The 23,772-nt window shown below is 42.2% G+C and overlaps 1 protein-coding gene and 1 long non-coding RNA gene across 2 annotated transcripts; both read right to left on the bottom strand.

The window, feature by feature from the left end:
• Nucleotides 1–6,253: 6,253 nt before the first annotated feature.
• On the bottom strand, nucleotides 6,254–9,542 carry LOC149984465 (uncharacterized). The gene is made up of 4 exons (XR_016492966.1): nucleotides 9,319–9,542; nucleotides 6,942–7,061; nucleotides 6,659–6,736; nucleotides 6,254–6,517 (listed from the first exon to the last, which is right to left on the bottom strand). It is a non-coding gene; the product is annotated as an uncharacterized LOC149984465 (long non-coding RNA).
• A 1,105-nt stretch (nucleotides 9,543–10,647) lies between these two features.
• LOC110503610 (platelet-activating factor acetylhydrolase IB subunit alpha1-like) lies at nucleotides 10,648–17,596 on the bottom strand. The gene is made up of 3 exons (XM_021582034.3): nucleotides 17,500–17,596; nucleotides 12,585–12,730; nucleotides 10,648–12,098 (listed from the first exon to the last, which is right to left on the bottom strand). The coding sequence occupies exons 1-3, from the start codon at nucleotides 17,594–17,596 to the stop codon at nucleotides 11,706–11,708; spliced, it is 636 nt and encodes a 211-aa protein (XP_021437709.3). The 3' UTR covers nucleotides 10,648–11,705.
• Between the last annotated feature and the right edge of the window lie 6,176 nt (nucleotides 17,597–23,772).

Raw genomic sequence — 23,772 nt, 5'->3', positions numbered from 1 at the left:
AGAGGAATATTTGATCATTGTCTTGTTTGCCAAGGAAACACAATCACAGTGTCTGGCTGACAGTTTCAAGCGGCCTTCAAGTCTTCAGGTGAACATTCTATTTAATTAACGTTATTTGTTAGTTTGCTCTGAAAGAAAGTATATTTATTGAACATAAGCCATGAAGGCAGAAGAGTGTTTTTCCGTAGACATCCACCTGTCAGGCTGACGTCACTCATCAGTAACACTATGAGGTGTTGTTTTGGCCAACGTCCACTCTTTCCAAAATGCTTGGCGTATATAACACAAGGCAGGTGTAGGTAGGGGCACACGCTTCATACAACATGGCCCATTTTATCTCAGATTGAGACACACGTCTATATAAAGGGCTGAAGTAACTGCGGAGGTTAGTTGTTCAGTCAGTCATAGCTGTAGAGATCATATTGCACATTCACAAGGATATTGTGGCCAGAGGAATGGGAATAAAGATGCTTTTGCTGTTCTGTGTATTGGCATTCACTGGCCAAGGGCAAGGTAAAGTATTGAACATTCTGTTTGATTTACTGTTGAATGTACTTGGCTTTATAATGTACAGTGAGTTATAGCAGGTTACACCTATTACAGCTGCTACTGATGTGCATCATGTGAGGTGTCTGTTAAAGAACTACATTTAGCTCTTAACTCATATGGAGACTTATAGACATCTGCATTTTATTGTTTCTTTCTGATGTTTTGAGCGTTTCATGAAGCGTTGCAGACAGAGATAGCCATCTTATAGTAGTTGCATACAGACAGATCCATCATACAGAAATATCCACCGTACAGACATATAGGATAGATGGCGCCAGAAGAAATGGCAGCCATTTTACGGGTGACCAACCAATTGTGCTATTATGTTTTTTTTTCACGTTATTTGTAACTTATTTTGTACATAATGTTTCTACCATAGTATCTTACGGCATTAAAGCTTCTGGATATCAGGACAGCGACCTCTCATCTCGGATTAGACAAAGATTTTTTTCTTCAACAAGCAGGACGCACAGGATGTACTTCTGACACCTGACAAGGCCAAAATCCCCTTCATTGGCAAGAGAAAGAGAATCAGGTATAGAGTACACAGGGCGGAGTGCCTCGTAAGGATCCGCCGACGGCGAGTGGGAAATCTGCCCTTACCATCAATGTTACTTGCCAACATACAATCATTGGACAATAAATTAGACGAGGTACGATCACGAATTTCCAACCAACGGGACATCAAAAACTAATATCTTATGTTTCATCGAATCGTTTCTGAATGACGACACGGAAAACATTCAGCTAATGGGATTTATACGCTGCACACGCTAGACAGAACAACACACTCCGGCGAGGGGGGGTGGTCTGTGTATATTTGGAAACAACAGCTGGTGCACAAAGCAAACAGGAAATCACTCAACCAGAGGCAGTGTCATAGTGGCTGGGGACTTTAATGCAGGGAAACTTTAATCAGTTTTACCTAATTTGTATCAGCATGTTAAATGTGCAACCAGATGGAAAAAAATTCTAGATTACCATTACTCCACACACAGAGAAGCATACAAAGCTCCTCCAGGACACCTACACTACCTGTCAGGTAGGCCAAAAAGATCATCAAGGACAACAATCACCCGAACCACTGCCTGTTCACCCCGCTATCATCCAGAAGGCGAGGTCAGTACAGGTGCATCAAAGCTGGGACTGAGAGACCGAAAAACAGCTTCTTACTTAAGGCCATCAGACTGTTAAATAGCCATCACTAGCACAGAGGCTGCTGCCTATATACACAGACTTGAAATCACTGGCCACTTTAATAAATGGAACACTTGTCACTTTAATAGTTTACATATCTTGCATTACTCATCTCATATGTGTATACTGTATTCTAAGCTATTCTACTGTATCTTAGTCTATGCCGCGCTGACATTGCTCATCCATATATTTATTTATTCTTAATTCCATCCCTTTACTTATTGGGTGTATTGGGTATACGTTGTGAAATCGTTAGATATTACTTGTTACATACTACTGCCCTGTCGGAGGTACCCACACCCTGTTTTGCCCGAGTACCTTTTTCCCACTGTATTTTTTGTTGACACACAGGGGTGTTTTCATGTTGAAGACCCACAGGGCCTTCAGGATATTATTTGTCTAATCTAACTAATCTAATAGTGAGCTGGGCTGATGTCTCTGATTCACCTATCACATTGAGGGTGGAGGTGGCTGTGAGCTGAGGGCTGGTGCTCTGGACCACATAGACCCCTGAGTCGACCACTTTAATGGAGGTCAGGGTCAGAGTTCCCATGCTGATGTCCACCGAGGCCCTACCGTTGTGGCTCGGGAACATGGCCTGCTGGGCCCTGACCAGGTCAGGATCTGAGCATCCCCCACAGCCCAGCTGCTGCTCTGCATCTGAGTGGCCGGAGACAGGATCAAGGTTATCGTGTTGCCCCCACAGCCCGGGTTCCTAGAGGGAAGCATCTTCACAGCGCTGGAGCTCAGCACACCTGGAGAAGAGTGGAAAGATGGGTCTCTAGCATCCAGTGGTCAACAATCCTGGTCCTGGAACACAACAGGGTGTACCCACTTTTGTTCCTCTTCCAGCTAATCAGTTCCGATTAAGATATACATTAGTTGAATTTGAGTTGTTTTTGAAGTGATATTATCACAGTCAAATATGAACTTATGGTCACTAGTCTTTAACATGCAATATTTTGGGGCCATTTGTTAGAGTCTACCTGGTAAATACAACTTTGTAATTTTTTAGGAAATTATATAATACAAATACAATAAACAGGTACTCAATCAAAAAAACAAAAAAACGATCTAGTCTTAAACTATCTAGTCTTAAACTGTATCCACTTTAGTACAAGTTGTAATTACTAAATTCACATTTGTTTTTTAATGTCTCTTACACTTTCATTTCTCCATCTTCTGGACTTGTGAATTCATAGTAAATGAAACTGAAACTTACCTCCCTGAGTTACTTGTATTATTGAAAAATAAGACATGTTACCTTGTATCAAAGCCAGTAGAAGAACATGTGGGACTCTTCCTCTTGTCTCCCACATTGTGTTTAGGTGGTCTATGAGTGCTCCTACTCTTTTATATTAGTATTTTGGGGTCCAGCCCCCTACCCAAATACCTCAGGAAACAAGCTAATGTATCTTTATATGCCAGTGTCCATCATTTAGTACTTGTTCCTGACAAACTAGAACAGAGATCTAATATTTAGTTTTTTTCCCCCCCTGCAAACATTTTCCTTGGTTTCATGGTGTGAATGACCAATTAGGGAAATCTGATTGACAAATGGTGACAGAGAATGTGTGTGATCTCCGAGTTGCTTATCCCCCTTCATCCCTCCTGGCTGTCTCCTTCACACTTTTACAGAGTATGTAGCCTTATTGTGGCAATGGCATTGTAGTAAAGAATCATTACAAATATTTTCACAGATCAATTAGACATAAAACATATATATAAATAGGATTACTTCTATAGTATTTAATTGTGTGTCGTTTAAGTCTATATATTTTCTGACTACAGCTTTACTGTTTTGGAACAGGGCTACAGTCTCTTACAAAACACCATGACAACAAAATGTGTTAAATGTTTATAATGTAGTCAGCAAGTACAGAATAGAATGGTACATACTGTACATCAAGTATCATACATATCGTGTCTGTGATATTGTAACGTAATACTTTAGCATACAGTACCTATAACATTGACATCCCCATTTCACAATTTTCCCAAATATTGAGAAATCTCCCTCTGTTATTCCTGGCAGTGTTTGTGTAACAAGGCAAAACACATGCCTTTCACTTCTCCCAGGTCAACACCTGTAGAATTGTCTAATTTGTGGGGACGGGTCCCTATCAGGGAACACCTGAGCACACCTATGTGTCTATGCCAGATCAGGTTTGATTGATGAACAGTGGAGGAAAATTTACAATGACGGCCTACCCAACCAAACCCGGACGAGGCTGGGCCAATTGTGCACCGCCCTATGGGACTCCCAATCACGGCCGGATACAGCCTGGATTTGAACCAGGGACTTTAGTGACACCTCTTACACTGAGATGCAGTGCCATAGACCACTGCCTGTTGTTATCTAACTGTTCAACAGAGGAGCATGAATAGAGGAGCAAACTGGTCATGCGAAAGACACTCAGCTATTCTATGAAACCAACATAAGTACCCACATGCTGTATTACAAAGCTCTCAGGTTGAGGGTAAGAGGTCATATTAACCAACATAAAGCCCTGAGGGAGAGAACAGGCACCATATGATAACACCATCACAACATGAGAGCTGAGTGGAACAGTGGGATATTGTACTAATCTCTATTCAGTGCCTAAATGTGCTGCCTGCTCATGTAACAAGTGTTGTATTTCATGTCATATAATTACACAAAATCTGAACAGTTCCCATGTCTGATATTAGTGTACATTCCTTTTGGTTGTGTAAGTGCCCTTTTTAAGGTTGCACACTTCCTTCTCCTTCTGTGTTCCCCCTCATAAACATCCCATGCCCCTTACCTCTTCCCTGTCAGAGTTGGATGTCCCTAGGATTATGACCCCACTTCTCTGAACCTCTCTCTGTAGATGGCCCTCTGAGTGTGAACATCTCTGGCCCAGGATTAGTGGTGATTGGCTCAGTAATTACTGCCAATCTGAAGTGCTCAGCCGACTCCCGGCCGACCAGTGAGTACTGGTGGAAATACATCAACCAATCATTGCGGGCGACTGGTTCTTTGATGGCTGTAGGTGCCTCCTTGAAAAAATGCAAGGATATACACCTGTGTGGCCAAGAACCGTCTAACTAACATCTCAATGTCCAAGACCATTAGTCTGGATGTTACTGGTAAGTGGGTAGGTTGTTATAATAAGACCTAGGTGGTATATAATGAGTAATTAAATGTCACAATATTGTTTTTATTATGTAGAATTTAATGTATTTAATTTGGTTCTAGTTTGCATACGTGTTGTGCAAGGATCATTTTCATGCATCAGGGAAATGCAATACAGATATTTTCTGAACTGGGGGATACAGACAGGAATCAAGAAGATGTATACACTGTATATTTATTTTTAACATCCTCACTCACTCATTCTCCTTCCCTGCCTCCCCTCCTCTCCCATTCTTTGTCCCCCTCCTCTCCCATTCTCTTTGTCCTCCTCTTCTCCCATTCTTTGTACCCCTCCTCTCCCATTCTCTTTGTCCTCCTCCTCTCCCATTCTCTTTGTCCTCCTCCTCTCCCGACCTCTTTGTTTCCCCTCTCTCCTCTTCTTTCTCGCTCATGCCATTCACCTGTCCCTCCATTCCAGTCCAGAGGTGGTCTGATGTTGATGGGCCTTGTAGCTCTCTCTCTGCCTCTGATCAACCACTGAGACCACCACAGTAAGCACACTGCATGTCTGTTGGTTGGCAGCCAATCACTCCCTTCCCTCTACCCTCACTGACTCCCCTCGCAGATCTAAAAAAGGACTGGATAGAAATAAGTGGTATTGTCAATACTGTAATTGCCCCTTCTCTTGTCACCATAGGGCTGGATTTTGTATGCTCAGCTCCTTTCCAATGCTTTTAGATTGTGAGGAAAGAGTCCACAAGAGGTCAGATGGGAGAGGTCTATCCCCTTAGAATAGAACCCACCTCTACAGTGTGTTTTTATGTCAATCATCTCTATAAACTGATATTCTTTTTAAAAACAAAAATCTTGAAAACTGGTCGACAAACATGGTAATTGAAGGGGCAAACATCCACTGCTCAGCTGCGCTGCCTATTTATGTTTTGAATTCAATGTTCTTAGATATTCACTGCCTTTGTGACTGTGACTATTGCCCTGAAGTCCATTCACTGAGTGCCTTTCTGTGTTCTGCGTTTGATCATGTATGTAAACTCTGTAGTTCAAGTACAAATTCAGGTTTATTTACCTTATAAATACCTTAAAGGTTAAATGTTTCAAAACGATAATACATTAAACTGGTGTTTATGTAAAACATGGCTTGTCTTATGTTCATATTTCCTCTTCATTAATTATTGTCTTAAATTCATCTTTGTCTTTTCACCCATGTCCTACTGAATGGTGCAATCTTGGTTGATTTCTTTATCTGCAAAATCGCTGTGAAGAAATGTGGATTTAATGAAGCAGTAACAGAGGGATTTAGAGTGGCACAATTACACGCAAAAGGAAATAGGAAGTCTAATGCTAAAATGCTAAAATAATACATTGGAAACTAATCCACACACATAGTGAAACTTGTTTTTAAAAATGTGTATTTCAAAGGATTATAATTATATCATATTTTTTTATAAACAAAAACAGTCATGGTTCTTGAGCGAGCAACATGAGATTACAAAACATGGTTACAAGGTTAATACAGAAGTTATTAAAGATCAACTCTTTAAATTGGAATACTCATGAAGTTTTTGCCTAGGTCACCCTTTGACCTCTCTACTCTTTTCATGATCTTCTGGCATTTCCACTGATTCTGGAATCCTTTCCTTAGGCACATTTCCACAACTGGATTGTGTATAGGTCGGAGAGAATGGGATGGGAGAGAGATACACAGATTGGTGACTTTGAGAGATTCCACTGTAACAGGCATTGTAGAAACTCTTCAATGTACTGCTGTTAGTGTTACAGAAACACAGGACTACTTACAGGCCTTCCTGGGCTTGCGGTAGGATTTGGCAGACCCCTGGCAGAGGCAGCCTCCACTCAAACCCTCTCTCCTCCTCCCTGAGTGACACAAAGTAAACTGTATTAGTCTGAGTGCCTGCCATTCAGTTTCTGCCAACTATTTGACATCCAAAAATATTACTATCATGGGCGGTCAGAAACAGACTGACAAGCCGGCTACAATTGTAAAAAGAAAATCACAAACTACTGTATACCCTTAAAATATACATACTGGACAAATAGCAATGACTTCGTAATCACTCACCCTTACAGTCACACAGTCTGTCATGGTGTCTGTGGGGGTTGATCTGGTCTCCAACTCTCCCTGGGTCCTCCACTGTAGCTTCACTGACACTTGAAAGTTGTACATCAGTTTCAGGAATCCCTTGGTAGAGAGGACGAGAGAGAGAGGCTGATCCTAATGGATATGTACAGTAAGTATGATGGATATTTTTAAATGATTGATGAATCTGTATGATGGATGTATATCTAATCAAATCAAATGGAATTGGTCACATACACGTGTTTACCAGATATTATTGCAGGTTTAGCGAAATGCTTGTGCTTCTAGCTCCGACAGTGCAGTAATATCTAACAAGTAATATCTAACGATTTCACAACATATACCCAATACACACAAATCTAAGTAAAGGGAATTAAGAATATATAAATATATGGATGACCAACGTCAGACAAATTTATAGTAGAAAAGTATAGAATACATACATAGAAGATGAGTAATGCAAGATATGCAAACTATTAAAGTGACTAGTGTTCCATTTATTAAAGTGGCCAGTGATTTCAAGTCTGTGTATATAGGCAGCAGCTTCTCTGTGCTAGTGATGGCTATTTAATAGTCTGATGGCCTTGAGATAGAAGCTGTTTTTCAGTCTCTCGGTCACCAGCTAAGCTGCACCTGTACTGACCTCGCCTTCTGGATGATAGCGGGGTGAACAGGCAATGGCTCAGGTGGTTGTTGTCCTTGATGATCTTTTTGGCCTTCCTGACAGGTACTGTAGGTGTCCTGGAGGGCAGGTAGTTTGCCCCTGGTGATGCATTGTGCAGACCGCACCACCCTCTGGAGAGCCCTGCGGTTGTGGGTGGTGCAGTTGCCGTACCAGGGAGTGATACAGTCCGACAGGATGCTCTCAATTGTGCATCTGTAAAAGTTTGTGAGGGTTTTAGGTGACAATCCAAATTTCTTCAGGCGCTGTTGCGCCTTCTTCAGAACCACACTGTCTGTGTGGGTGGACCATTTCAGTTTGCCAGTGATGTGTACGCCGAGGAACTTGAAACTTTCCACCTTCTCCACTGTGGTCCCGTCGATGTGGATAGGGGGGTGCTCCCTCTGCTGTTTCCTGAAGTCCACGATCATCTCCTTTGTTTTGTTGATGTTGAGTGAGAGGTTATTTTCCTGGCACCACACTCCCAGAGCCCTCAAATCCTCCCTCTAGGCTGTCTCATCGTTGTTGGTAATCAAGCCTACTACTGTTGTGATGTCTGCAAACTTGATGATTGAGTTGGAGGCGTGATTGGCCACGCAGTCATGGGTGACATAGGGACTACAGGAGGGGGCTGAGCACGCATCATTATGGGGCCCCAGTGTTGAGGATCAGCAAAGTGGAGGTGTTGTTTCCTACCTTCACCACTTGGGGGCTGCCCGTCATGAAATCCAGGGCGAGGTTCAGACCCAGGGCCTCGAGCTTAATGATGAGCTTGGAGGATACTATGGTGTTGAATACTGAGCTGTAGTCAATGAACAGCATTCTTACATAGACATTCCTCTTGTCCAGATGGGACAGGGAAATGTGCAGTGTGATGTTGATTGCATCATCTGTGGACCTATTGGGGCGGTAGATGTGATAAGATTCTTGACCTTGCGACGGTTAAAACGTTTAAATGTCTTATTCACGTCGGCCACAGAGAAGGAGAGCCCACAGTCCTTGTTAGCGGGCACTGTGTTATCCTCAAAGTGGACAAAGAAGGTGCTTTGCTTGTCTGGAAGCGTCCACGACATGGATGGTTTTCCTTTTGTAATCTGTGATTGTCTGTAGACCCTGCCACATACGTTTTGTGTCTGAGCCGTTGAATTGCGACTCCACTTTGTCTCTATACTGATGTGTTGCCTGTTTGATTGCCTTGTGGAGAAATGACTACTCTGCTTGTTTTCTGCCATGTTCCCAGTCACCTTGCCAGTTTTACGCGAATGCTGCCATCTATCCACGGTTTCTGGTTAGGGTAGGTTTTAATAGTCACAGTGGGTACAACATCTCCTATACACTTCCTGATAAACTCAGGCACCGTCTCTGTGTATTCGTCAAAATTATTCTCGGAAGCTACAATGCAAATTTCTGTATGATGGATGTGTCTGTATGAGGGATCTGTCTGTATGCAACTACTATAAGATGGCTATCTCTGTCTGCAACGCTTCATGAAACGCTCAAAACATCAGAAAGAAACAATAAAATGCAGATGTCTATAAGTCTCCATATGAGTTAAGAGCTAAATGTAGTTCTTTAACAGACACCTCACATGATGCACATCAGTAGCAGCTGTAATAGGTGTAACCTGCTATAACTCACTGTACATTATAAAGCCAAGTACATTCAACAGTAAATCAAACAGAATGTTCAATACTTTACCTTGCCCTTGGCCAGTGAATGCCAATACACAGAACAGCAAAAGCATCTTTATTCCCATTCCTCTGGCCACAATATCCTTGTGAATGTGCAATATGATCTCTACAGCTATGACTGACTGAACAACTAACCTCCGCAGTTACTTCAGCCCTTTATATAGACGTGTGTCTCAATCTGAGATAAAATGGGCCATGTTCTATGAAGCGTGTGCCCCTACCTACACCTGCCTTGTGGATTCTTTTATATACGCCAAGCGTTTTGGAAAAAGTGGACGTTGGCCAAAACAACACCTCATAGTGTTACTGATGAGTGAAGTCAGCCTGACAGGTGGATGAGAGTCCTTCATGATACTGACCTGTGATGGCAAAACACTCTTCTGCCTTCATGGCTTATGTTCAATAAATATACTTTCTTTCAGAGCAAACTAACAAATAACGTTAATTAAATAGAATGTTCACCTGAAGACTTGAAGGCCGCTTGAAACTGTCAGCCAGACACTGTGATTGTGTTTCCTTGGCAAACAAGACAATGATCAAATATTCCTTTAGGAAAACAATGAGGAATTGATCTGATAGGTCAATATGCTGCCCAGATCATCATTCAAGCGATTAGAGCAAACTAAATGACAGTTTATGTGAAAGGGTTAGAGAAGTTCTGTTTGCACAGTCAAATCTCACATTGACTATCACAGGACATGAACATTCTTTCACGGCATAACGGTTTGGTGCTTGCTGGATTCCATTAATCAGTCATGGTATTGGGCTCCACACCGCTACGCTGGATTGGCTGGATCATTCATCCCCATGTCGATGGTATCTCTGAAGACCAACTTAAAAACAGATATTTACACTTGGTCTGTTGAGCGTCCATTTTCAGCATGTTAGAAGCTGTAAGGTGGAAGTAGTAAACAAATACTTCTCGACAACTGACACTGCCAACAAACCATACGAAGAAGCAGGTCCAACGTCTCATCACAGTGTTGTGTGTCACTAGACAGCTCTCTTGTGGTTCTCTGCTCAGGCATAACTCAACATATGCAGGTACAGTATCTTGGATGTGCTCACATCATCACATGCCGGTATAAAACTGTTTGGTCATCCCAATACAATAAATCTCTAAATTTTTGTGTTCCAACTTTCGCTGCCCACATTGTTTTGGGTACATTAAGCAATCAAACACACTCTAGAACACACACACTGGATATTTTGACAAGATACAGCTAAAGGTCAATGATGTTATTATTTTGTTTTAAAAACTTTTCTTTGCAGAGCCGTCATGCAGACACACTTCAGTGGTTGGAAGCTACAAATAAAGCAATGTCCACACAAACTGTAAGCTTTCATTGGTTTTAATGCATTGCATTTTGACACAATCAACATTCAACAATGGTCCAGGTTACAAAGTGGCTCAGTGACTCGTGTTTGCATCTCAATGTGAAAAAAACTGTTTGCATGTTCTTCACAAAGAGGGCAACAGATGCTACTGAGCCAGATGTCTATGTGTCACTGGAGAAGCTCCAGGTGGTATCCGATTTTAAGTACCTTGGCATCATACTTGATTCCAACCTCTCTTTTAAAAAGCATGTGAAAAAGGTAATTCAAATAACCAAATTCAACCTAGCTAATTTCCGATTTATACGAAATTGTTTGACTACAGAGGTAGCAAAACTGTACTTCAAATCTATGATACTCCCCCACTTAACATACTGCTTGACTAGTTGGGCCCAAGCTTGCTGTACAACATTAAAACCTATTCAGTCTGTCTACAAACAGGCTCTCAAAGTGCTTGATAGGAAGCCCAATAGCCATCATCATTGTCACATCCTTAGAAAGCATGAGCTCTTGAGTTGGGAAAATCTTGTGCAATACACCGACGCATGTCTTGTATTCAAGATCCTTAATGGCCTGGCTCCCCCTCCACTCAATATTTTTGTTAAACAGAAAACCCAGACATATGGCAGCAGATCCACAAGGTCTGCCATGAGAGGTGACTGTATAGTTCCCCTAAGGAAAAGCACCTTTAGTTATCCGTTTTCTCTGTGAGAGCTTCCCATGTCTGGAATACACTGCCATCAGACACACATAACTGCACCACATATCACACTTTCACAAAATGCTTGAAGACATGGCTAAAGGTCAATCAGATTTGTGAACATGGTCCCTAGCTGTGTGTTGCCGCTTTCCATGTTGTCTGTTGTCTGTAGCTTGTGAGGTGTGGAAACACTTTGTTGCTTTTATGAATTTTGTCTTGCTGCTTTTTGTTTTATGTTGCTCTGTCTGTATGCTACATCTTGCTTGTCCTATGTTGCTATTGTCTGTATGCTATGTCTTGCTTGTCCTATGTTGCTATTGTCTGTATGCTATGTCTTGCTTGTTCTATGCTGCTATTGTCTATATTGTAATTGTTTTTAATAACCTGCCCAGGGACTGCGGTTGAAAATTAGCCGGCTGGCTAAAACCGGCACTTTTACTGAAACGTTGATTAATGTGCACTGTCCCTGTAAAAATAAAAAATAAACTAAAAAAACGTTTAAAAAAAACATCCAGCAGGCCCTTGAGGTGGGCGTGTAGCAGCTGGCACACAGCCTGGTAGCCCTGAGGGGTGAGGTGGAGGAAGTCATACAGGTCCTGGTGGGAGATGCTGCCGTCCGAGTGCACAAAGCCGGGGTCAACGTTGAGGAGGGAGGCATGGGGGAGAGAGGACACTGCATCCTTGACCAGCTTGTTGACCTGGGCATTCCTCTCCCGCAGGGGGTTGGGCATCTTACCCCTGGGCAGCACTCCCTGTGGTTGGAAACATACATGATAGCACAGGAGGCTGCTGAGGGGAGAACGGTTCATAATAACGTTTGGAATGGAGCAAATGGAATGGCATCAAACACCTGAAAACCATGTGTGTGATAGTATTCCACTGATTCAGCTTCAGCCATTACCACAAGCCCATTCTCCCCAATGAAGGTCCCACCAACCTACTGTGCATTATAGTCACTAGACGATCAAAGGACAAACGTGCCAATATAGTTAGCAATGATAATGGAGTCCATAAAGTATGCAGTTCATAATTTAGGTTTGGGTTATCAAAAGGTTAATGATTGTAAAGGGGATTTTCCAGGTGAACAAATGGGAGAGCATTCAGTCACATTCATACAGGTCAAAGGAAGGAACATCAGTACTTAGTAACAGTGAATCGCATACAGGAAAATGATTAATCAAACATTTCCTATTACAACGGTTTAAGTCACATGTGGTAGAAGAGGAAGAAAAACCCACCAGTACGAGAGTGTAAGCCTTCGGCAGCTTGTCCTTGATGAGTTGGACTATGGCCATAATGCCTCCACAGATCTGTTCTGCAGTGTGACCGTGATTATGGGTGCCCACCCACAGCACCACAACCTGGTGGAGGCACAGGCACAAACATCAACTTGGTGGGCAGTTTCATTCATACCACTTCATTTAAAAGCATGTCCAATGATTGATACTGAAAGTGCTTTTTGGCCTGGGAACAGGCTTGGTACCATGGGTCTGTGCAGCCATTAGAGTTTAAAATCTGAACAATGAGTAGTGTATGATCACATCAACACAACATTAGTATGTCAGCTAGAATAACATAGCAGCTGTTATTCACTTGTGCAACTAGTTACCACCAGTGGTAAAGAGCACCACAGGCAGAAAAATCTATCAAAGTAAAATGTTCTATCAAAGTAAGAACAATTAGTTTCCCTGGCTGATGTTGCTGCTACTTAGAAATACTTGCCATTCTATAAATGCTATACGTACATCTCTTTAGGAAAAGGAGTCCACTGGTCTGTCAATAACCTCAATGTATGACAAACACTGGTGGTAATCAGATGATCCAAATAATATAGGCAGCCTAGTAAACAATGCCCCCTCTCTGGTATGTTCTATTCAAACAGTGGTTCCCAAACTTTTTTTGTCCCGTACCCCTTCAAACATTCAATCTCCAGCTGCGTACCCCCTCCAGCACAATGGTCAGTCCATGGTCAGTCCAGCACTCTCAAATGTTTTTTTTTTTTTGCGTTTATTGTAAGCCTGACACACACACACTATACAGTACAATACATTTATTAAACATAAAAATGAGTGTGAGTTTTAGTCACAACAAAGTAGGAAGTGACAAAGAGCTATTATAGGACCAGGGCACAAGTAATAATATAATGATAATCAATAATTTTGCTCTTTAGTTAACCATCTTACATATAAAACCTTATTTGTTCATCTACAATTGTGAATAACTCACCACAGGTTAATGAGGAGGGTGTGCTTGAAAGGATGCACATAACTCTGCAATGTTGGGTTGTATTAGAGAGAGTCTCAGTCTTAAATCATTTCCCATACACAGTCTGGGCATGTATTTAGTTTTCATGCTAGTGAGGACCGAGAATCCACTCTCACATAGGTACATGGTTGCAAAGGGCAATAGTGTCTTAACAGTGCGATTTGCCAAGTCAGGATATTCTGAGCTCAGCCCAATCGTGCTCCAACTTCTTAATCATAGCCTCAATTTTGTCCCACACATTGAATATCATTGTGGAGAGTCCCTGTAATCCTAGATTCAGATCATTCAGGCGAAAAAAAAACATCACCCAGATAGGCCAGTATTGTGAGATACTCATCAGACAAGTGAAAATTATGTTCAGTAAAGAAAACTTTAAGCTCGTCTCTCAATTAATAAAAATGTGTCAATACTTTGTCCCTTGATAACCAGCGCACTTCTGTATGTTGTAAAAGCGTTACATGGTCGCTGCCCATATCATTGCATAATGCAGAAAATACACGAGAGTTCAGTGGCCTTGCTTTAACAAAGTTAACCATTTTCACTGTAGTGTCCAAAATGTCTTTCAAGCTGTCAGGCATTCCCTTGGCAGCAAGAGCCACTTGGTGGATGCTGCAGTGAACCCAAGTGGTGTTGGGAGCAACTGCTTGTACGAGCATTACACTCCACCATGTCTCCCTCCCCGTCATGGCTTTTGCGCCATCAGTAGATACCAATCATCAAAGTCCATTTGATGTAACAAAGCTGTCCTGTTGTCCAGTAGCATGGGGCTTGCCTGTCCTAGCCTCTCGGTAGATCACCATATAAGACTCTTCTAGCCCTTCTTATTAATGGTATCTGTTGCTTTTATACATGTCTTACTACTCAAAAGTCGTCTTAATTCTCACTCAAAAAACTCCTGTGGCTTATTTTTCAAATGGGCATGTTTTGTTTCTAAATGTCTGGGCAAGAGTGGAGGTTTCATCAAGTTGTGAGATAGTACTTTTGCACATATAACACACTGTGGCTGAGGAAAGGCACTACTCCCAATATAAGTGAAACCCAAATCAATGTAGTTCTCATCATATTTGCACCTCTTCGATGGTCCAACGTCCCTGTCTGTTGTTCGGTGCTTTCCCCGGTAAGGGGGCAATAGCTCGTCTGCTGCATCAGATTCACAACTGTCAGTGTCCATGTTAGCTGGGCTAACAACAAATGTAGAATTACTGATGCTAGCATTGGATGGGCTCGTGGAAGCAGACAACTTGTGTCGTTGACAGGTGAAGGTGTAGTACTGCTGGAAGTAACAGTACTACCAGTAGAGCTGGTATGTGTCTCTATGGACGCAGAACAACTTGTGTTGTCAACAGGTTCAGGTGTAGAACTGCTGGTAGTAACAGTACTATCAGTAGAGCTGGTATGCATCTCTATGGACGCAGGCCTTACTTCTTTTTAACCGTTTATCAATTTTCGAGCAAACGGAATGAGCAGCAGCTATGTTTGGCTACATATGGACCGTTAGTGGAATTCCAGTGAGAGAGTAATGGTTAATGTGGTTGGATGTTAATTATTTGACGAGGCTACCTGTATTTGACATTGTGTTGTTATTTTGCCGAATACTAGATGGTTGAATTTTTTGGGGGGCAGTGAAACGAGGCTACTCAGGCGAGAAATAAATCTCACCCAAATGTATAGCCCTGTTGGAAAATATAAATGGACTATTTTAAAATGTGAATATTTTTTTATTGTTATTATTTAAAAAAAAATATGTGTGAATCACATTTTTATTTGGAGTACCCTCAACGTCAGTTTGGGAATACCTGTTCCATTGCCAACTGTCTGGGACTCATTGTTGTTTAGCTGTTTATACTCAAATACACTCACAGACATTTTACTTACTAAGTCAAAGACTAAATTAACTGCAATACACTGGTCTCAAGTATATTAGCATAACTAGCCTACATAGAACCACGGCCGACCCATTGTACAATTATATATTTTTATAATATTAAAATGTGTCCCAGTCCAACATGCCTAGCTCTGCCCATTGGGTCGTTGCTTACGGAGTGCTCCTCGCATCTTCGTATTCCTCCGGATCAAGTTACAGTAGCTCACCACACCTTCTTCTATGATATCATGGTGGTCCGCAAACAAACGTTTAAAGTGCATGGTGCCACTTACTGTGCTGGAATGTACGATCAATTATGTTCTCCCCAATTCTGTACTACCATTAAAATAAAATTTAAAAAACAAACAAATCCTTACTAACTTCTACCACAACCTCCCCCTTCCCCCCCAAAAAACTCCCCAGATCCCCCTATCCCATTAAACTGAATCTATATCATGCTGAAACACTCCATCCTTAGGATCGTTCAGCATGTCAACAACCATTTCAACAGTAACATCTGTCACTCCCAATATCTCTTTTGCCATCTCCACAATAACCTTCAACCTGGCATTTCTGCCTTTTACAACCTGAGTCGTATTGATAGCCTTACCAATAAAAGCTATGAAGTCGACTTTATTTATTATCAAAGTGTCCCTTGAGAAATATTTCTGAACAGGCCTCGAAACCATGCCAGGACCATCAGAAGCTTGTGCCCCGACAGTAGACCTACTTACTACATGAACATCCATGTAAGCTCCATCCGTCCACATTGTATTTCTTCACTGCCTCAGCATGACACCTTCTGCGTTACGTGTTTCTGGCCACCTCCACCAGCCTCTCTCGCACCGGACACTTCCGATCCCCAGCAACATGGGCACTCCTACAATTGACACACACAATTGTATCCACTGAAACTACACAATCCTCTGTCCGATACCCTCCAGCAACCCTTCCCACATCTTGAAATCTCCCTCCTACACACTGCTGGAACGTGACCATAAACGATGCACCTGAAACAACACAGTGGGTTTGGCACAAAGGCTCTAACAGGATAATGGATATATCCTAACATGACATTGTCAGGTGTTGTGTTCTATTTATTAGAGAAAGAACTCGACGGACACTGTGAAAGCTTAAACCAAGTTTATTCTTTCCAAATGATCGAACAGCTGAATCGACAAAAACATGTTTACAATAGTGGTGGTATTTGTACCTCACTTTGGGTGGAGTCTCCTCCTTCTCGCTAAACATTGTATCTTTATTGCTAGGCAGGAAACTAAGTGATATGGCAATAAACTTTTCTTTCTCCCTTAACTTGACCTGACCTGACCTCAACCCCCTTCATCACTAATCCATGGCTCTCTCCCCTTATCAATACCTGCCACATGTGATCGCTTTCTCTACACTCAGTACATTCCAAGCTTAATTGCACCCACCATATACCTTCCCCCTACAATTCACCATTAACCTCTGATGTAGTCCCTTGGCTATGGCACCCCTCAGGTCTCTATTATAACGAATTATTAATAACATTTAAAGTTCAGAAATCCAAACCCATCACAGGTAAAAACTCTGACTCAAAACTCGAAATGACTGACAGTGACTCCTCTGTTTCACCACTCTCACCATTGAGTCTGCGTCACACCAAAAGGCGGGCATCACAAACACCAGGAATCTTCAACTTCAATTGCTCCACCTGCACGCTTAACACTACCCCAGAAATCACCCCTTTCAATGGTGCCCTATTCATTACCGCAAAGCAAGAAACAGATCTTGACCCAAGTTGCGTGACATGGAGCTCCCGCTCCCTCAGGTCCAAAGAAACACAAACAAATATCACAAGTCCACTAAAGGTTCACTGATTCAACTGCACCCAACTCCTTTCCAACCTACCCTGAAACCACAAATGGATCCGCCAAAAGGCAAAGATCCATTTTCTCCAAAAGAGTCACTCCTACTGGACCAGATTATTTTTTTATCATGTCCATCAATGCCAGGCTCAGGCTCAGAGCTCTTCACCACACCTTCCACCTCACTTAACTCGTCCTCGTTCATTTCCATTTCACCTCCAGAACTCAGTCTGGAGCACGGCTCACTCTGTTTGCACTTGACACCAATCATCTTTGACGACCTATCTATTTTTATCGCCATTTTCCTCAAATTCAAATCCAACCTCTACTTTCCTCACTCTCTTTGACCTCTTCTTCCTCTTTTTACCCCTACATTCCACCTCAGAAATCCACCTTTCTGTGTCCCTGTCCCAATATTCCTCTTCTACCCACGTTGCTTCAATACCGTGCGTGTCATCTTATAAAATGTAGCGTACTTCCTCATTTCTAGTTTTGGAGTCTTCCGGTGTTTGTTCATGAGGGAAAGGCATAACGCCAATGTGCAGATAACAGAGCAAGTCACCGATACAAACCATGATAGCTGCTCAGCTTCTTCAAACTAATACAGACTATACAAAATATTAAATATCACAATCAAATAGTGACAATTTTACATCTCGCCAACTAAAAACTTTTATTGTTGTGATGGTAATTGCAAGATTGCTTATGAAAGTTTAGTTAGCTACTACGTTACTCTGTATACAGTTAGTTCGCACTGGCTAGCTAGATAGTCAAACTGCACGTGCCACTTGACGAGGAAATGGTGCCAATTAATTGTGCTATTTTACTCAGATTGCTGCTATTGTTGAATAGCTACACACACACGTAGCTTCATTGATTAGTGTTCACCCCAACTGCATTTTTGGATAGTTAGCGACATTGTAGATTACACTTTTATTTTGCTAATGTGCGCTGATTCAAGACTCCTTGTTATTGTCAAATGTTTTGTCTTGGTCTTACTTCTTGCTACACTATATATACAAAAGTAGGTGGACACCCCTTCAAATTAGTGTATGAGGCCACACCCGTTGCTGACAGGTGTATAAAATCAAATTATTATACCCCAAATTACGGCGTGCTATGAAATGGCACGGGACAAGACCAAACAAAGACGTAACAAAACCAGAAACCCAAAACGAAAGAGCGAGGAGTACCTCGATTAAATAACAAACACGCACAATGATTAACACAAGTGACGAGACCTGTCTTCATCTGCGCAATCCAGAAGGGCACGAAACCCCAAAACACACAGCACAGGTACTCACACGCACCAACGGACATTGTAACAATAATCGACCCCCAATGGAAACCAAAGGGCACATATATACAAATACTAATCCGTGGGAATAGGGGACTGGTGTACGTGATAAAAGTTCCGGAGGGATCCGTGACAAGCACAGAGACATGCAATGTTCATATACAAACATTAGCAGTAGAATGGCCTTACTGAAGAGCTCAGAGACTTTCAACATGGCACAGTCATAGGATGCCACCTTTCCAACAAGTCAGTTAGTCAAATTTGTGCGCTGCTAGAGCTGCCCCGGTCAACTGTAAAACCCCTAACAGGGATTTTTCAGCCTGTATGTGGGTGTCTGAAGAAGGATGTTTTATAGTGCTATTGCACTGTGTGCATGAGCCACATTTGTAGATCCCATTTGGAGTGAGTGTCTGAGTGGGCTCAGGAGGCAGGTCAGAGCTCACCAAGCTATCTCCAATATTGTGACCAGTTTATAGACCACCAGTGGGGGTTCCTTGAAGAGGTGTGCAATTTTTTGTTGTCTGATTGCAGAATATGCCAGTGCTTTTTAAGGATCGCTTTCATTTTCTCCGAACCCTTGGTGTACTTGGTGCAAAAGACGGTTGCGTTGTTTTTCTTCTTTGGTTGAGTTTTTAGTAATTCCTCTCTTGGTTTTTGAGATATTTTCATCATTGCAGCATCAAGAGTTTTGTCCTTGTAGCCTCTCATTTTAAATTTATCTGTCATTTTTTTTTGCATCGCTGTCAAAATCTGTCTGGTGTCCACAGATTCGTTGAACCATGCTTAACTGGCTATGTGGTAGACCATTCTTGAGGGGAAGGGGATGCATACTATCCACACGTAGCAAGGGATTGTGTCTGTGGGCTTTGTGTGTACGTCTGTGTGTAATGCATCATTCTCTTTGATGATCCAGGTAGTTTATTTTTCTCATCAGTCTGCATGGTGAATTTGAGGTATTCAGAGCCCTTGTTTACTATAGTTTGGAATTAATTTAGTTCCTGCTGACTTCCTTCCCAGAGCACAAAGACATCATCTATGTATCTCTTCCATAGGAGGATTTGAGAAAGTAGGGGTTTGTCTCTGTTTTGTAAAGGAGTGCTTCCTCAAATTGTCCCACATACATGTTTGCATAGTTGGGGAAAAAAGGGGAGCCCATGGCTACACCCTGAATTTGAAGGAAAAAGTCTGACTCAAATACAAAGTAGTTATTGGATAATATCAGTTCAGTAATTTGTAAGATGCAATCATTGGATGGAGCAAGGGTAGAGTCTCTCTGCTGAAGGACGTGTTGTAGCACCTGCAAGCCTCCAGTGTGTGGGATGTTAGTGTACAAGCTCTCCACATCAAAAGTGGCCAGCAGGGTGCCCTCTGGTATCCTTCCTAAGCCCTCTATCAATGAGATCATGTGACTAGTGTCTTTGACATAAGATGGGAGATTCTCAACCCACGGTTTAATGTGGTAATCCACAAATGTAGAAATGTTGGATGTCAGAGAGTCGATTGCTGCTACAATGGGTCTACCTGGAGGAGGAGACACTTGTTTGTGTATTTTAGAGGCTGTATAAAAAGTTGGTATCTTAGGAAATTTGACACAGAAATTCCACTTCTTTTTTGGTGATTTGTCCTGATTCCAAACAACTTTCCACTGTGGATGTGATATTAATGAATGCTGGAATTCTAGGGTATCGTCTTAATTCAGTTTGCGATAGAAGTTACCTTTAGATGGTTGTCGGCGACATTCATTCACATAGTAACATTTGTTTTGTATACAAAATGACACCCATTCCAAATGGGATCTACAAATGTGGCTCATGCGCACAGTGCAATAGCACTATTAAAAACATCCTTCTTCAGACACCTGCATACAGGTAGAAAAATCCCTGTTAGGGGTATCATCTCATGCAAGACCAAGGGAGTAATCTATCTCATCACCTGTTCATGTGGAAACGCCTAAGTAGTGTTGAAATGTTGAAATGGTTGTTGACATGCTGAACAATCCTAAGGATGGAGCATTTCAGCGTGATATAGTTTAATTGGGTAGGGGATTGGGGAGGGTTTTTTGGGGAAGGGGGAGGGTGTGGTAGAAGTTAGTACAGATTTTTTTTGGTATTTTATTTTAATGGTACAGAATTGGGCAGAACGTGATTGATCGTACATTCCAGCACGGTAAGTGGCACCATGCACTTTAAATGTTTGTTTGCAGAACGCCATGATATCATAGAAGAAAGTGTGGTGATATATTGTAACTCGATCTGGAGGAATACGAAGATGTGAGGAGAATTTATTTAAAAGAGCACTCCATGAGCCACGCCCCAATGGGCAGAACTAGTCATGTTGGAATGGGACAAGTTATACAATTATAAAAACATATAATTGTACAATGGGTCGGCCGTGGGTTCTGTGTAACCTAGTTAGGCTAATATATTTGAGACCAGTGTATTGCAGTTAATTTAGTCTTTGACTTAGTAAACAAGTAAACGACAATGAGTCCCAGACAGTTGGCAATAGGACATACCAGAGGGGGGCATCGTTTACTAAGCTGCCTATATTATTGGGATCATCTGGTTACCACCAGCGTTTGTAATACATTGAGTTTGTTGACCAGTGGATGCCTTTGCATAAAGGGATGTATTTAGAGCATTCATGTATTTGTTAGTAGCAGCTATATAAGCCAGGGAAACTAATTGTTCTCACTTTGATAGAACATTGAGATTTTTCTGCCTGACTGTGGCGCTCTTTACCACTGGTGGTAACCAGTTGCACGACTGAGTAACAGATGCTATGTTATTCTAGCTGACATACTAATGTTGTGTTGATGTGTCTTTGTCAGATGTTCTTCACACTCAACTTTGGGGTGGTAGGTGACACAACATAGAATGCCTTGTGGAGATTGAGCAATGGAGAGTTGGCCCACATCAGCCCAAAGGTATGTATATACACAGACAACACGTTAGTACATTACATTAGAGTTGATCATACACTCCTCATTGTTCAGATATAAACCCTAATGGCTGCACAGATCCATGGTCTCAAGCCTGTTCCCAGGCCAAAAAGCACTTTCAGTATCAATCATTGAAAATGCTTTTAAATTAAGTGGTATGAATGAAACTGCCCACCAAGTTGATGTTTGTGCCTGTGCCTCCACCAGGTTGTGGTGCTGTGGGTGGGCACCCATAATCACAGTCACACTGCAGAACAGATCTGTGGAGGCATTATGGCCATAGTCCAACTCATCAAGGACAAGCTGCCGAAGGCTTACACTCTCGTACTGGTGGGTTTTTCTTCCTCTTCTACCACATGTGACTTAAACCGTTGTAATGGGAAATGTTTGATTAATAGGAAAAATGTCAAGGGGGATGAATACTTTTGCAATGCACTGTATATTGTTGGCTTGTAAGTAAGCCTTTCACGGTAAGGTTGTTTGTTGTTTTTGGCATGTGACAAATTGCATTTGATTTGTTCCCATTGCTCATCCTTGAGATGTTTCTACAACTTGATTGGAGTTCACCTGTGGTAAATTCAATTGATTGGACATGATTTGGAAAGGCACACATCAGTCTATATAAGGTCCCACAGTTGACAGTGCATATCAGAGCAAAAACCAAACCATGATGTTGAAATAATTGTCCATAGAGCTCGGAGACAGGATTGTGTCAAAGCACAGATCTGAGGAAGGGTACCAAAAATGTCTGCAGCATTGAAGGTCCCCAAGAACACAGTGGCCTCCATCATTGTTAAATTGAAGAAGTTTGGAACCACCAAGACTCTTCCTAGAGCTGGCTGCCTTGCCAAAGTAAGCAATCAGGGGAAAGGGCCTTGGTCAGGGAGGTGACCAGAACCCGATGGTCTCTGACTGTCAGAGTCGTGTGTGTATAGGTGGCAGGGAAGTCAGGCGCAGGAGAGTCAAACGGAGTGTAAATGGAGTCTTTTAATATAATACATGCTCCAAACACTAAATATGTACATACATAAACGAACATGGGTACGAGGACCCGCCGCGCACCCAGTTGTGACACTGACAGAGCTCCAGAGTTCCTCTGTGGAGATGGGAGAACCTTCCAGAAGGACAACCATCTCTGCAGCACTCCACCAATCAGGCCCATATGGTAGTGGCCAGACGGAAGCCACTCCTCAGTAAAAAGCACATGACAGCCCACTTGGAGTTTGCCAAAAAGCACCTAAAGGACTTTCAGACCATGAGAAACAAGATTATCTGGTCTCATGAATCCAAGATTGCAATCTTTGGGCTGAATGCCTAGCGTCACATGTGGAGGAAACCTGGCACCATCTCTACGGTAAAGCATGGGGGTGGCAGCATCATGCTTTGGGGATGTTTTTCAGCAGCAGGGACTGGGAGACTAGTCAGGATCGAGGGAAAGATGAACGGAGCAAAGTACAGAGAGATCCTTGATGAAAACTTGCCCCAGAGTGCTCAGGACCTTAGACTGGGGCAAAGGTTCACCTTCCAACAGGACAACGACCCTAAGCACACAGCCAAGATAATGTCGAAGTTGCTTTGGGACAAGTCTCTGAATGTCCTTGAGTGGCCCAGCCAGAGCCCGGACTTGAACCTGATCAAACATCTCTGGAGAGACCTGAAAATATCTGTGCAGTGACGCTCCCCATCCAACCTGACAGAGCTTGATGATCTGCTGAAAAGAATGGGAGAAACTCCCCACATACAGCTGTGCCAAGCTTGCAGCGTCATACCCAACCAGATTCAAGGCTGTAATCGCTGCCACAGGTGCTTCAACAAATGACTGAGTAAATAGTTTGAATACTTATGTAAATGTGATATTTAAATTGTTTTTTTTATACATTTGCAAACAAATCTTTAAAAAACAGTTTTGTCATTATGGGGTATTGTGTGCAGATTGATGAGGGGAAAAATTATTTAATCCATTTTAGAATAAGGCTGTAACGTAACAAAATGTAAAAAATGTCAAGGGGTCTGAATATTTTTCAAGTGCACTGTACATATCCATTCTGACCAACCTTTCTCTCTCTCTTATCCTCTTTACCAAGGGGTTCCTGAACTGATGTACAAAGTTCAGATGTCAGTGCCACTACAGTCGAGGACCCAGGGAGAATTGGAGACCAGATCAACCCCCCCACAGACACCATGACAGACTGTGTGACTGTAAGGATGC

The sequence above is a fragment of the Oncorhynchus mykiss genome, chromosome 3 (assembly GCF_057628025.1).
Source record: "Oncorhynchus mykiss isolate SJ-2025 chromosome 3, ASM5762802v1, whole genome shotgun sequence".
Taxonomy (NCBI): Eukaryota; Metazoa; Chordata; class Actinopteri; order Salmoniformes; family Salmonidae; genus Oncorhynchus; species Oncorhynchus mykiss.
Note: the sequence above shows the minus strand (reverse complement) of the source record. Positions and strands in the feature narration are given on the sequence as shown.